The sequence below is a fragment of the Argopecten irradians genome, chromosome 4 (genome assembly GCF_041381155.1).
Source record: "Argopecten irradians isolate NY chromosome 4, Ai_NY, whole genome shotgun sequence".
Classification (NCBI taxonomy): Eukaryota; Metazoa; Mollusca; class Bivalvia; order Pectinida; family Pectinidae; genus Argopecten; species Argopecten irradians.
In genome coordinates, this window is record NC_091137.1 from 36,201,850 (window position 1) to 36,218,133 (window position 16,284).

A 16,284-nucleotide genomic window follows, 5' to 3' on the forward strand; every position below is an offset into this window, starting at 1 on the left:
TAAGATAGATGGTATTTTTAATTATCAACGCTCTAAATGCCATGGTTACCATTAAAAAAGGGAATAAATTAAGCTAATGTGGAAAATTGGTTATTTTTTCTATTTTTAGGCAGATTTTCCTATGCACAACGATAGAGCACAATCTTGAATAAACTTAATATTTACTGAGAATATCTAGGCACTTATGATACATCATCAGGAGAAACTCAAAGTTTGTTGAAGGATGTGCTCTATGATTATTTGTTAAAAAATGTAGCAAAAGCAGGCGAAAATCACCAAATTGTCACTTTAGATTAATGTATGCATATGCATTATTTAGGATGGTTACAATAGCAACAACTGCAATGCTACATAACTATCATACTAATTGTGTCAGGGATGTACCAGTTATCTGAAATTCAGCAATATAATCACAAAATAATGGATTTGAAAATTTGACAGATTTGGGGGGTCAAAAAGGGTCCAAACCATACATAGTCCTTAACGATCACAGTAAAATAAAAATAAAATGCATATCATACATGTATTTATTATTATGAAAACACCGGATTTCCGCTTTCGAACGGTAGTAGATATCCTATGCCATGGCTAAGTGTCAATACATTGCTTTGTTTTCAATGATTGTCGGAGAATGATTACAAGGGAGGTAACTCATGACTGAGTAAATAACACAATCATGTCACAAACTGAAATCATATTTCTACAAAAAAATCGCTGATAATTATATTTCAGAAATATTGCATATTAATTATGTTTTGTCTACAATCTCACCGGTATATACATAAATAGATACAAAATGAAATCTTCCTTTATTTGTCAAACAAGTAAAACACAATAAAATTTCATTTAGAAGAAATGATACACATCTAATGTTGTACATGTATTTCAGACTTTAACCATATCATCTTATAATTCAATTTTGCTTGTTACGAGCATTTTCATTGGCTTAAAAATTTACTTTATCAGCCCATAAAGGAAAAAATGGCGTCGCCGTTTATAGCGTTGCTTCTGATTGGCTGAGATGACGGCGTAATGATTTCATAGACAAAAGAGTCCCAAAATGAATTTTGAATATTGAAGAGATTATCTTTTTAGTAAATTGAATTATAAGGATTAATTTGAATATATTTTTTATGTTATGGAGATATAACACAAAAATCTGAGTGTACTCTCATCATAAACCGCTTCGCGGTTTATTTAGAGTACACTAAGATTTTTGTGTTATATCTCCATAACATAAAAATTATATTCAAGTTAATCCTTAAATATAAATACTACCTGCATTAGAGGTTCACAGTGCACATATTCACAATAAGCATTAGGTGAAAAATTCTTGTTGTCTCCAGCGTTTGTTAAAATCTTAACGTTTTTACAAATCTCAAAGAATTTTGGTTTTGTCCTGCCGTCTGTTTACAACATTAGCAACGTTACGAAGACGCTTGTTATCGCATGTCTTCCGTTCGCCTTATCACCAAAGGGATTATCAAAAATCAACATATAACGCTTGAACTGTAAACGAAAATGTGTAAACAGAATGCTCCGTACTCAATTTGAAAAAAAAAAGATATTGATAAACAGACTTGTTTGGCAAAAATATTACTAAATAGCTCTAGATAAATTTGAAGCGTCGCTTCAAAAAACAAAGATGGCGTCGTAAAAAAACGAGTGTGCAACTTTTTGGGGCGGTTCATATTTTGCATTGTCTAAAAATACACTATCCCCCGTTGCTAGGGGGTTGCTACGAACGTGTCTATTGTCTCCTATTGTTCTAATGATAATGTGAAATACACAGTGGATTCTCACTTGAGGTATAATAAAGCATAACTATCACATGAGTGATTCCGCGGTTAATGTCAGTAGTGGATTGAAATAATGGGAGACATTTTAACAAAGAAAACACGGGACAAGTAAGGTGACAGCAGCATGTGCTAATATACCTCTTAGGAATATAACATATTAGTATATAAATAATATAACGATAATACTGTATCAACGATATATCTACAACATAACTACATCTATAGCTACATATAAAATACTCGTATGGAACAAATGCCATGGACAAAGTATATATATATATCTAATAAATACATACAATTACTACTACTATCAGCTTACATGTATGAAATGATAATCATGTTCATTTAATCAAGTTTTTTCTTTGAATTAATTTCCTTACAAAAAATAATTAATTCTGTTAATTTCAACTCCGTCAGTACTGACGCAGTGAAACAAAGGGAAGTAACTCTTATAATAAACGTGTTGTAAACTTCCTAAAGGGCAGAATGTAAATTATGACACTTACCTTTTAACTATTTCCTTTTTTAAATTCCAACATGCTAGAAATATACCATAGTTCAGGCAATATAGAAATAAACTGATATATTATAGGAGTTCCAACATTATTGATTGATACATGCTAGAATCCTATTTTTGAATCAATTCCGAACATTGCACGAAGTAAACGTTCATTATTGGTTAATCATTCTGGTTAATCACTTATTCATGCAGTCTTCATGCTGATATACGATCTTACTGATATTACCACATTTAAAAGGCCCACTATTATATACTGGGGCTATAAATAGACTTTGCCTGGTGCTCAGGTTAGATACTAGTATTTGAGATTAAATAAAATATTTGTGAAATACAATTTAAAAAACGACAAAATCTCATACCAATGTACTGTATATCCCAATGCCAGGGAGATAATTTGAACAATTAGATATAGTTATTCCGCCATCCTCCGCTCTATACGGATACCATCACTGGGAAGTTGATCTGATAATTTGTTAACTGGTCAATTTAGTTATCTATCCCTAACTAGCCCAATTTTGATTTATGGAAGGTTATTTGATTGTATCAGATTTCCGTTATTTGAATAATGCCGATAAATATCAATTTATACTGTCATATCATCAATTTCAACTTGTGAATTCACATTCTTGTCAAGCGCCACACTAGATATAGAAGTCGGATCACCTCGTCATTTTCTCGTAAACTTGACTTTATTCTACGTTCGCAGGAGTTGGCTAGGTGTTCCGATTGCTGGTAACAACTCTACCATTTGAGAAGTATCTTTCAACCAGAGCCTTGTTACCACACATCAAAGTCTCTTATAATACTAACGTAGCAAGCGTAGTCAACAAGTGTCTGGGAGAGCGAGACTACCAATTGAGCCACAAATGCTTCGTAAGCTAAGTAACAGAGACCTATTTCACACTATGTACAAAGTACACTGCCCCGTTGGTTCTGAGGAACACGAACTTTCCGGCATATGAAGTGATGACGTATTCATGTCGAGTGATTTGATGGCTTAAAGAAGGATTTATTTCACAACATGGGTAAAATTGTGAGGAGATCCCTTGGAACAAAATAAAGAAACTATGAAACTGAGGACGTGTATACTATAAAATATGGTACTAATTTATCTATCTTAAGGTATGGGATTTACATCTACAATACAGTTATCAGCCATTCTAGAGTTTGTGGAGAAATGGCACATGTGTTTTTATATCAAGTGATAAATAGAATATTTGTATAACTGGTTCTATAAATATCCTTATCTATCGTATTCTCCAATAACTGTTTATACAAGAAGTTCATAAGACACATGTTTAATTTCTAGTATGTCTATAATTTGTGGTTAGTTTGCTCTCAAGTTCCCATCGCGAGGAGCGCAAATGAAATAATAGATCCATAGGGATATACATGTGGCAAATGCGTCCACCTTAAATCAAATAGATGGCATCCGTGATCCAGATGATATGGATATTGACAAGCAGGGAGTATTCCTGTATAAATGGCATATTACACTTGCTAAATTCTTGTCTAGAAAGCAAGGTGACCTCAGTATTGATAAACTCAAATTAAACTGAAACGCCTTTTGACATAGGCCACAGTGATGAAGTGGTCAAGGTGTTTAACATTTTAACGGGTCCTTTATTTTATTTCAGGCAGTTGCCTGGTACTGACCGTATGACAATAATCCTTTCCATATGATCATAACTGTTTAGGACACAATACTACGTGAAACCTATATATCTTTCATTAATATAATAATCATTACTATATTCATGTTACCGAAAGAGTTTTCATAGTACTGAGACCGGAGTTAAGATGTTCTACATATAACCACCAGTCCTATATCTCAGGGTTTCAAGTTTGACTCCCAAGTTGAGCAGTTGGCAGGAACTGACCGTTGGTCAGTGTCCAAACTGTAATCCAGTGTTTATTATTCTCCACATACTGCGCTACGTTCTAAAATGACTCTTGTTGGTCAAAGGTCGCGAAACTAAACAAAATTGTTATAATAATATGAACTGTAACACTAACCAAAAAGAAATGGAAAGGATATTGCAACAAAGCAATTAGGAAGTACAATAGATTCATAATATATATTGTAGTTTATAAGAAATAAAGGAAAATAGATATTAAAGTTCATCAGAGGGTTAAAAATCTACATCAAATAAACAACTGAAATAAATCATTACACCCTTCCCAATAATAATGAAAAACATGGCTGCTGTGTAGATATTCTGACGCTGATGAACATCACCTGCAGGTCGTTCCTGAGGCCTTTATTTATTTACTGAAGCTTGTGATCAGTGGAGAGGGATGAGCGGCTGTTTAGTCCGTTACTACTGTTGCAATTCAGGTCTTTTGGCATTTAGGGTGAGTTATAAGTAGTCTCACGGGTCATTAGTTCATGTGGTGTTATACATATACTGCTGATATATACAATACATCCTAGCTTTGTCCATAAAACATACTACAAGCATTTGAACCTAATGTTGAAATTCTATAACATCGCAAACATAATTTTTAACTTGAAAAAATGAATTTAAAATCTGGCACAGCATTTTATTTATTAAAATCTAAATACGTCTATATATTGATGTTCTAATATTAATGGTATTTGACCATTAACATATTTAAGTTCTCGTTTCAGGGTTATAAATTCAAGGCCACAATCTGTTAAAGGAAAATAATAATAAAGAAATAATAATAAAAAACGAGTCCACAGCTCTCACAGTTTCGTTTTGTTTTTACGTCAAAATTTATATATAGAGAGAAAGCATACATTTAGGTTGGACTGATTAATTTGGTGTTATCATTGAGAAACAGAGAAACATTTTATTCTCTATCACATGTACATAATGATAGGAAACAACTCAATTGGACACTATTGTCCGGTATAAATTTATGAAATCAAATATAAAACAAAATCAAATACTCTGACTTCCCCCTACATGCTATAGATGGATATCTCACATAAGGTCAAGGGGAAGGTCACTGTTCTTCGACAATAACACACGTGATGAAGGTAGATTACTTCTTATACTTTACAGATAATGTATTGTTGACACTGTACACAGGAAGAGCTTTACCGCAGAAGTAATGGTGGAAAACACTGTTATACCAATATTATATACAATATGTATTGTAGATGTACTTCGGGTATAACTACACGATCATGTTAATCACAAAATAACTAGGAAAAATAGAAAATAAAATACAAAGTGTAATAATATAATAAAATGTAATAAAATACATGTAATACAATTTAACTCTGCCAATGGAACTTCCAATTTAAACATGTCAAGTATTCAAGTTAAATGACGTCATTTTCATACTCATAAATCAAGAAGCACATTTAATATGTTATTTACTACCAAAAGTTACCAATATTTTGAGAATTGCGTTGCATGCAATGTAAAGGTTATAGTTTTAGTAATTTAAATAAGAGAAAATACCGGCTTTATGGTATCATAATGCCTTTGACCATATATTACAGTATCATATCAGTATTATTATCATGAATACAAGTGTGGGAAGCAGAAACAGGAAGCAAAATTTAATCCCTAACACTAGTGAAATACGATACAGTAAATGAATTCAAATTTTGGCATTTCCAAAACATTTGCAAGTACCTTATTCGAAAATAAGCTTTTAAGGTTTTTTGGACCCTTAAGTCACACTGAACTTGAGTTCGTTAACATTAATTGTGTGGTTTGTGAGGAACTTTTGTCACGTGAAACGTTTTTGGTCTCTCTACCGCAAAGTTTTTCATAACGTTTCAAAACGCGTTTGTTCAAAACAAAACTTACAAACACAAACAACCCTTGACAGACTGTGAAAAACACAACAAGAAAGCTAAATACAGAAACAGTAAATAGTGTGTCAATGACGAGCAATATCCAGGTTATCCCAGTCAGAGAAAACAGTTTGATGTAAATTACAAAGTCATTTCTCTTCTCCTTTGTGCTTTCCACTTTTGGTGTATTTTTTATCTTTAAAGCAGTTCGCGTGAAAAAGAATATATTGCTAATGCAAATCAGTATCACTGGCACAAAGAACGTTATGTAAAAGGACGCTGTGCTGTTTATGAAACAGACTGTGTATCCATAGCCAATCCCACCGTCTACAGATGTACTGGACAGAACTATAATGTTTAAAACAATGACTAACACCGGTAGTCCGTGTGAATATCCCATATACATCATTATCCTCTTTTTCCATCGGTTTGTATTGCGACCAGACATGAGATCGCCAGTGAAGACATGATACATGTGAATGGAACAAACGTTCATGCATGTGAAGGTTGTCAACCAAAAGAAGTGAATTAATATTCCTATTACGGTACAGAATGTTGGCATGGAGGTTCGAGTATATCCAACGATAAAGAATAACTGTGCACAAAACATGACGAGGACTAGGTTCATATTGTTGATACCTGGTATAGATCTCATGACTGGGAAAAGACAATAGGTCACAAAAGTCATAAACAGACAAATTAAGGAGATGACGGTACATATCAATTCGAATACACCCAATGCTTTAGATATCTCCGACATTTCTTCATCTGTATTTAAAAACTCTTCACTTATTACACGAAAATCATCTAGACAAATCCTTGCGCCAGTGCCTATTAACATATATTCTAAAGGATTGAATTTTCGATTATTGTTTCCAATAGAAAGACTCATATATGAGCCGTCTATTCTAAAATCTTGTGATTCCAATATAACGTGTGTGCATAGCAGAAGGTCCGATACAACAGATGCATGAAAATTCTTCTCGAAGTCGTAATTTTTGGGGTTGGTATAAGTAACATGACACTGTGAGGCAAAAGGCAAAGTCTTTAGAATCACGGGAATCGTAAAAGCGTCATAAGATGGAAAGGTTTTGAAATATGTGAAATTATCAACGTAAAAATCTTCTCTGGTGATATTTACAAGTCTTCTTTCTGTTAGAATCCTATCCACTTTTTCAGGAATGAAGATAGTCGTGTGCACCAGTATCCGTACACCTACACTGTTTATGATGAATGGTGTGTCACAAGACTTATTTAACGACATGTGTATGGAATCGAAAACGATACTATCGTTTATAGAAGAGATCACTGATCTCAGTTTTTGTTGCATGACGTCCAACAAATGTTGTGGTAGAAATCCTGAGTACCCTTCCAAGGAAAATGATAACACATAAAGTAAATTTTCGGTATTCTTTAGCAATGGTTTACAATGGCTACCAACCAGCATTTTCCCGGGGAAACAAGTTAGGTTGTGAACTTTGTTCTGTAAATGGAATAGAATTGAATATAACAAATAGAATAATAGAATAGAATACAGAAGACTATGCGGAAGATCAGCTATGTTAAATAGGTTTTTTATCCTCAGAAATATTTTTTCTGAAATACATTTTCGGTCAGTTAATCTATCATGATTTCAGGTAAGTACTTGTCTTTTTTATTTTCATAGATAATGTTTACGTATGCTTTCAATATGAATTTAACATGCATTGATTTAATTAGAAGCATAATACGAAAAGAGATTTGGTGAATCCCAAAAACATTTGCTACTACGCCATCTGACATTCTATCAATTATCAATACGTTTATGGCGAAGATTTTTGTTTGTAGGTATTGATTGTGACGCCCTATTTTTCTGAGAGAATGGAGTTTCCCTCACAAAATAATGACGTCACAATCGATACATTCCACAAGAGAAATTAATCAGTAATATGCGAAATTGAAATAGCAGATACTAGCATACTTACTGTTGCTACACTGTACACTGTATTCTTCTCACTTCCCACCTCTAGCGCCTGCGCAGCTACTGACATCGCGGAACTGTAAACACTAAACATGTCGCGGACAGAAGTTTGAACGCCTCTGCTACCAGATGAATCAGGCATATATGGTATCCATAACATTGTTTCTATAGTTGCATTTACAATTGAACAAGTCCTACAAAATATGTTCCGATACAATCCAAAGCCAGGAACTTCCGGTTGTTCTGCGCATGCCGTAATTATATTTTCCCCATAGTACTGATTTTCTGCCGACACATGACATGTAACAGACGTTGTATTATTTATAGATGGATGTATTGGGTTATTGCAAATGTAACAGTACACATTTTTATATCCATGATGAGGCGGTAAGAATAAATCCAGAGTTTCACAAGCAAGTTCAATATCTCTGTCATATTTTGACCACTGTCCAGTAATATTGCATCTGTCAACTCTTTCTCTGTTACAATATATTCTGCTCATTTTTGTTACATGATACTCTCTTGCTGGGACAATCTGTATATTGCAATTTCTACGTCTGAAGTGTTCTATAATCCCTATAACACTAGGAAAGTATTTAAAATGGGGATGTGAATCACATTCAAACTGCAATTCCCAATCAGAAACAGAAGCATGTGAAATATTTATTGTAGGGTTATTGCATCGAAAGCAGTCCAGATTTTTATACACAATGCCATTGTAAGTGACTGGAAGTATGCCAAATATGTCATTTGGATTCGCACTTTTGCATCTATTTAGTATCACCTGATCTCCTGTATAGTCATTGCACCCAACAACCGCACCAAAGTTCAAGGAGAAATACTTCGATCCTGATATTGAAGCCTTCAAACATGATGTTGGGCTGTCCAGGAGGAGGTCATGACAGCAAAATGGCTTTGAATTACGGAATAGGCAGCTTTCGTCACAAGAACATGTATCATTCACAAAAAAACCGCCAGGAAATTTCGCCGAACAGTATGAATTAGTACCAAATGTAGCATAGTGAAGCTTGAGGAGTTTACTTCTATTAAATGACACAGCATTGGTGTATAGCGTTTGGACATTATCGTGGCTATCGAGCCTAGAGGACTCTAAAACAGAATCATAATAATCCAAAGCATGTTCCAGTATTCTGATGTTATAGATATTTGAAAAGGTGATGATGCTCTCTTCCACGATAGCATTGACATCTTGGTACCGGAAGTGACTTGTGTTGTTTCGATTACAGAGAAAGCAGAATAAATTTTTATACGGCATGGTGCTCGGAGTAGCATCCTGCTTCGTACAGGCTTCCCGCAATTCTGATTCATATGGTGCCCAGTTACCTGAAACGTTGCATGAGCTGATAGTATTGACGTTGTACGGAGGCGGATTGCACATCAAGCAGAACACATTTGTGAATCCATTATCTGTGATGCTGTAATCCGAGTTACATGCACTTTCTATATCTCTGTCGTACTTTAACCATGTTCCTGTGATATTGCATTCGGATTTAGCCATAGGCCAATCGTTCAACTCCTTAAATTCTTCACATATATACCTGCTAGTGTCTTCATCCTCGTCATACATAACGTTACAATTACTCTCCTTTGCTTTATCTATAATTTCTTCATAGGTGGAAAGAAAATTGAAATCAGATACCATTTGACAAGAAATATCGATACCCCAATTTGAATAATTAAAAAAAATTCCGTTACATTCTGCACAATGTTTATTGCGAAACGTGAACGCGTATTTTGTGTATGTAACTGGTGGGTTTTGCATCATCTCTGCATCTGTAAAATTTTTATAGCACTTTTCCTTCGTTTGTTGTGGAGATTTTTCATGACAATCCACTATCATATGGCTTTGATCATTTCCTAGGTACACACTTTTGATGATAGATTTATCTTTACATACCGGAATCGGAAATGAGAACATAACATCCGGACAACACGTCCCATTTTGCACACAATCTTTTGCGCAGCTACATTGAGGACACAATGCTAAATTTGGACTTGGCTGATGGTATTTGATGAAATTATAATTTTGTTTTTCACATATAAACTGCGAACCGCAGATTAAATAATATTGATAAATCAAATTGGTTAGGTTATGAACAGTTCTTGTTGTTGAAGTTTCCTCAATGAACCACTTCGTTGTCATAGATTTATCAGAGGCTCCCAGTGAACTTATGATGTTAATGGTGACTAGTATACAGATGGAATATCGTAATTCCATTGGAGCTGTTTCTTGTAATACGAAATCTGAAAATAAAAACAAATCTGATTATCATTTATGTGAGAACCAAGCAGTATGTATACGGTAAATGTTGATATTTTTGCGTGTGAATTTTCAATTCAGTCAGTTTTTAAACTGCAAGCGCTGTGCTAAATACCACGCTGTGCATCTACAATGAAATTATTCATATCTATAATATTTTCACATTTTGATGTGTGTGTGTGTGTTTGTATATGTATATTTGCGAATGTTTAAAAAACGAAAGATGCTAAAATATTCACACCAGAAATATTTATATGTAGATTCATGAATCATAAATGTACTCATCATGAAACAATGATGCCTTGGTTAATGTAACTGAGAATATTAGTTGCGGGTGTATTTCCTTATCAGTCGTTATTAATATTTCAAATAAAATTCCTTTGAAAGTGCAGCTACCGAAACAAAACTGTATATTTCTTATGTTATCATTTTACCAGTTTAACTATTAATGTTTATAAAAGGTTGTAGTTTATACTTTGGAAATAAAATACCCAGACATCAGTGAATCGGTGAAATTGTTACGTAAACGTGTATTTAACATCATGAAAGAGTAGTTTATTTCTCGAAGCGAATACATAATAATATATAATCAAGGTGAGAAAATAACTGTTTTTGTGAAGTAATAATTAAGTAAGCGAGTCTGTTATATAAAAGTATTTGATTGAATGTCATGAATCAAATAATCGACTCCAAATTTCAGCAAAGTTGAGATTTGAAGAGCTATCAGACTCTTATTTTTGCATGAACTTGGCATAGGAAAATAAAAAAGGGCCTCGGTGGGATACATTCGCTATATAGTGCTTACATGGATGATACGAAAATATATTGGGTCCATGAAAATAGCTGTATTATGCTCGGCTACACCTCGTCTAATAATATATTTCTGTATCATTAATGTAAATCCTTTATTAGTAATATAAATATGTTTTACAGAATTGGCTCTTTAACCATTTTACAAGTGAGAATATAAGGATGTAAACCGTGTTTCAGTTGTATCTGTCAAATATACCGTATGACGGAACAATTTCAACATACATGTAACACTAGCATAATGAGGAATATACAAATGTATCTGATGAACTGATACGTGAATACAAGTCAATAGATAATGAAACATAATATAAAGGGCATTTTTCACAGCGAAATATATTTGCCTATCGCCCCTTTTTATGTGCAAATGAACATCAGACGCACGGAATAGTTTTCTATATTCTCAGTCAATTCCAATAGAAACTGAAAACAGTATATATCTAAGCATTCACATGGACTATTTTTATTGGGGGGGATAAGGGGAATATCAGATTCCAATTTGCTTTATACTGCAAAGTCCTACAATGTTTCTTGGGAATCACTCACCATTTTGTGAAGCTGATAACTCGGTTAAAGAAATGATAAAGATGTTGTAGTGAAGTGAGGAATGTGAAGTTCATCAGCTTATCTTGTCATAGTTACAGCCTGAGTATGCTGATGAGAAACACCAATAAACCAGGTGAACACTCTAAGAATGATACAGTTTACCCTAGCTCTCGGTGTAATACTACATATCTAGGTCACAGTTTGAAATTTCACAGATGTTCTGATAACACTGTCATTTTCTGCTAGGCGCCTTGTTTGTAAACGATTTACGTTGATTGGTTTTTACCTGCTATATCAACGTCATATTAACAGTCAGTGTCATTGAAGGACGGCCTCCCGTGTATGCTGTGTGTAAAGTGTGTATTTTGGAGACAGCAGTATGTGCGTTGTTGTGACTCTTTGTAATAGTGGTATCCTTCACTTATCAATAAACAATTGATGTGTAAATGATAAGTAAAGATAAGATATACAATGTATATATTGCTTTAAACGTTGTAAGTATATCTTTGATAATTGTATTCCTCCAGCTTAATCTATACATATATCAATAGAGTTTCATGAGAAATGATAAATAAAAGTTATAATAATGTTAAGTTATAATAATGTTAAGTTATAATAATGTAAAGTTATCATAATGTTAATACCTACGAAGGGTTTACATTTACTATAGTTTTACAGCAACAATACAACAGTTTTATAAATATAAATAAAGGTTTTTGGCGATAAATGTATAGATGAGTTAAATTGGATCGTGTACTGGAATCAAAATGTTGAATCATAAAACATATTAATCCTTTGACTTAATGAGGTATGCGGTTGCACTGTTGATGGCATCTTGCAGGGATGTTATTGGAGATGGACTTCTTATTAGAAAGGTCAGTAATCGTCTATTGACGGATATTCTTATTCGTAAACGTGGCTACTTTAACTAGATATTACTCTCCTGTCTTCTTAAACAATGATATCCACATAGTGATAGGAATCAATGAGTAATCTTAAGTTCATTTCAAACTCCTCAAGCTCTTATGCTTTTACTGCGAACCCCACAAATCTGCCCTACCCCTTATAGATATGTAAACGAATTCGAAAATAAGTTTTCAAAAGTAAACAGCAACAGATCAACAGATAGAAACAGGAAGATTAAACATTGATAACGTAAGGTAATTTTCGTAAATACTTTCATGTCATGTTCGTAGTAATATTTTTGTCAGTTCGTAATCTAATAAACCGAGTTAAAGTGTTCGAAACTTTTGCGAATGTTCATCACTAGATTTCAATGATGAGAAATATTTTGTATATTTTCAAAATGACAGTAGCAAGTATGGCCAATCCTTCTTATACTGTATTGCCATTTCGTTTAGTATAACAATTTCCGCTTAATATAAACAATCTTGAATTCAATTATTTTCATCCAACTATTTATTCCAAATTGATGCATTCAAACGTGACGATCAAATCAAAATACTTTCAAATTAATTCGTGCAGTCTTGCCATTTATCTATGCTAATTAATAATAGTAATCATTATTCATGATTTTATTTTCAAGTTGAATAATCTTTATCACTGAAGACGATGCAGTTCTTATACACCGGAAAGTTTTCTGTTACATCTTAAAGGATGATATGACGAATCCGGAAAAAAAATGTTAAGTGCCTTCGGAAATCTGACCAATTCAATACATTATATACATCATGACATGTTAAGATTTTGTTCTCATTATTGTTTGAAGTAAGGCTTAAAACGAAAACATTGACATTAAGATTTTGTTCTCATTATTGTTTGAAGTAAAGAGCAAAGGAAAGTTAGCTTAATATCTTTATTTTATAGTCTAAATTTATATAAACCCATATACTAGGCCATTGATATCCAGCATATATAACAACTTTGTACTAATAATGTGTTACAAATTCGACTCAATGAGTTACGCTGAATGTTTGCCAAAACGCATTTAATTTTCTGATAACTTTTGACTTGATTGAGAGGTGTAGCGGCCTCAGCCATAATTACGTAATAATTTGCTGTTGCTTTTCATCTGCATTTGAAGATGCCAATCGGCCATATTAACTAAGATGTGTGCTGGTTTAGGAATGGAACGTTTGACGTAGTCTAGATGCTATATTATCTTGCATGTAAGGGACATGTTTTGAAAAATAACACAACTGTTTGTAATATGTAAACAGCATATGGTGCCCCGATTAGATTATATGTAGATAAATGTTCTGGGAGGGCTGAAGTTGGTTGCGAGTTCCTAGTTCCTAGTTCCGTTTAACTTAAACGGAACTAGGAACCAGACCCGAGTTCCGTTAAAGTTAAACGGAACTGGAGTCTAGGTGTCAGATCCGTTTAGGAAACTTGTGATAAGGAGATTAATTCTGTGCTGTAGTATTCATGGAAGCTCTAAATTCGATTCCTGTATATAATAGGTAATTGAACATGCAGTTAGAGATAGGAATCCTAATAAACGGAACTCCGCTCGTTGGCCAGTATGTTTGTTAAACGGAACTCGGGTCTGGTTCCTAGTTCCGTTTAAGTTAAACGGAACTCGGGTCTGGTTCCTAGTTCCGATTAAGTTAAACGGAACTCGAGTCTGGTTCTTAGTTCCGTTTATTAAACGGAACTAGGAACTAGGAACTCGCAACCAACTTCAGCCCTCCAATGTTCTGAACGACGTCGTTCTAGTTTCGTTATCACCGAATGTTCATAGACGTAACTGTTAGGTCAAAAATAGATAACATGATCAAATCAGGATAAAACCTGGCTTGCTTTGTGATGTTACATACCTTTGCTTTATCAAATGGATCCAGTATAGCTTGTTTTTATTGTGATAAAAATAATACCATCACTAAGAGCAGTGTTCGATATTAATTTTAAATTCATAGGCAAATATGGTGTACGTGTATTGTATTACTGGATTAGTAAGTTATGGATTTTATCAAATAGTTATGTTCCTGACACAGTAAATATGTTTGTGATATGTAGTCATGGTATTGGCTCACCACTACAGTGTTTAGTCAAAGTGTTATTTTTCTCTTATACAGTATAGCCCATTTAATGCTTCCAGTAAGTATCATTTAAAAATCATGAAACTTTTTGTGACTGAAAAAAGTCTTTAAAACGCCTACCTTACTACTTTTATGTTTTGAAATATTTAACACAACTTTGGAAAGAAAGATAGGAAAATGGAGTGGCTAGCGGTTATCTTTACAATATTCGTAACATATCTAGTCACGTTAGTCCCTCTTTCAGATTAACGTAATCCGTAAATACTTCTTGAAATATTATAAGCTGTTAGTTGTATCATCATATTTCATGTCAACAACCGACTTTCTCAAAAAATGCATCAATGATAACGACTTTAATACTGATGTATGTGATATAAGTATTATTTTCTATAATAGTTGAGAATTATGCCAGATCATGCTTTGAACAACGGTGAAATTAACGGTTATTGTTTTCATTAGAAAATATAAATATATTTTTTTACATAATGAAACAAAATAAAGTTCATCGTGTATATATTGTATTCAAACCAACGTACATTTATCTACTCACCAGATACAGTAACGTTCGCTCACATCCGCCGTGTGGTGGTGGGTGTTCGTGCTACACTGCTTTTACGCAGGAGAGTACGGTGTAAATCATGGACTGTGTGAGCTCAAACTTCCCTGGTTATCCCAACAGTATCTCCAACTCACCTCTTTGGAATACGAATTGATGCAATTTGCGTGTTCGCACAACTTTGTGACGCAACTATTGTTTTACAACAACAATGACAACTGATATCTACTGGGTAGGCAACTCCACTGTGTACTATATGTTCATATGATATACATACATTAAAGCCAGGAAGCAACTGTAAATACTTAAAGTGACTCATATGAAATATTAGTTACAGTAAATGATAAAAGCATAGCAATAATAACTGTAGAATATTAAGATAATCTGAAAAATATATATCTGATATAATACACCTACATCAAAAAGCCAATAGGCAACTGTATAATATATATGTAAGGCGAATGGTATGACAATATACATTACAGTAAACAATAAAAGATTCACTTCGAGATTTCTTTTTCTTGTAGAAATCAGAGGTTTATTATGGTTCTTAATGTAAATGATGGTTCCGTTGTCGAAAACTGATTCTTATAGTACCACGAAGATTGCGTCCTGACCTAATTATAAGTGTGACCTATATTTTTATGGCGAGTGTCGCTGTGACCTAGATTTTTATGGCGGTTGTCGCTGTGCCCTTGATTGATATGGGTGTCGCTGTGTCCTTCATTTGTATGGTGGGTGTCGCTGTGACTTGGATTGATATGGCGGGTGTCGCTGTGACCTATATTGATATGGCGGATGTTGCTTAGACCTAGATTTGTATGAGTGTCACTGTGACTTAGAATGATATTGCGGGTGTCGATGTGACCTAGATCTCTATAGTGGGTGTCACTGTGACCTAGATTGATATGGTTGGTGTTCTTGTGTCCTACATTTGTATTGTGTAATGTCGCTATGAGCTAGATTTTTATGAGTGTCGCTGTGACCTAGATATGTATGGGTGTCTCTATGAACTATATTGATATTGCGGGT

General features: G+C 33.8%; 1 protein-coding gene across 2 annotated transcripts; it reads right to left on the minus strand.

Annotated features, from left to right (window-relative positions):
• Positions 1-897: 897 nt before the first annotated feature.
• LOC138321491 (uncharacterized) lies at positions 898-15,556 on the minus strand. 2 transcript variants are annotated; one of them, XM_069265219.1, is made up of 3 exons: positions 15,247-15,556; positions 8,062-10,322; positions 898-7,580 (listed from the first exon to the last, which is right to left on the minus strand). In XM_069265219.1, the coding sequence occupies exons 2-3, from the start codon at positions 10,294-10,296 to the stop codon at positions 5,976-5,978; spliced, it is 3,840 nt and encodes a 1,279-aa protein (XP_069121320.1). In that variant the 5' UTR covers positions 10,297-10,322; positions 15,247-15,556; the 3' UTR covers positions 898-5,975. The 2 variants fall into 2 exon arrangements, with proteins under 2 accessions (XP_069121320.1, XP_069121321.1); XM_069265220.1 differs by having other exon boundaries at positions 15,233-15,556.
• Between the last annotated feature and the right edge of the window lie 728 nt (positions 15,557-16,284).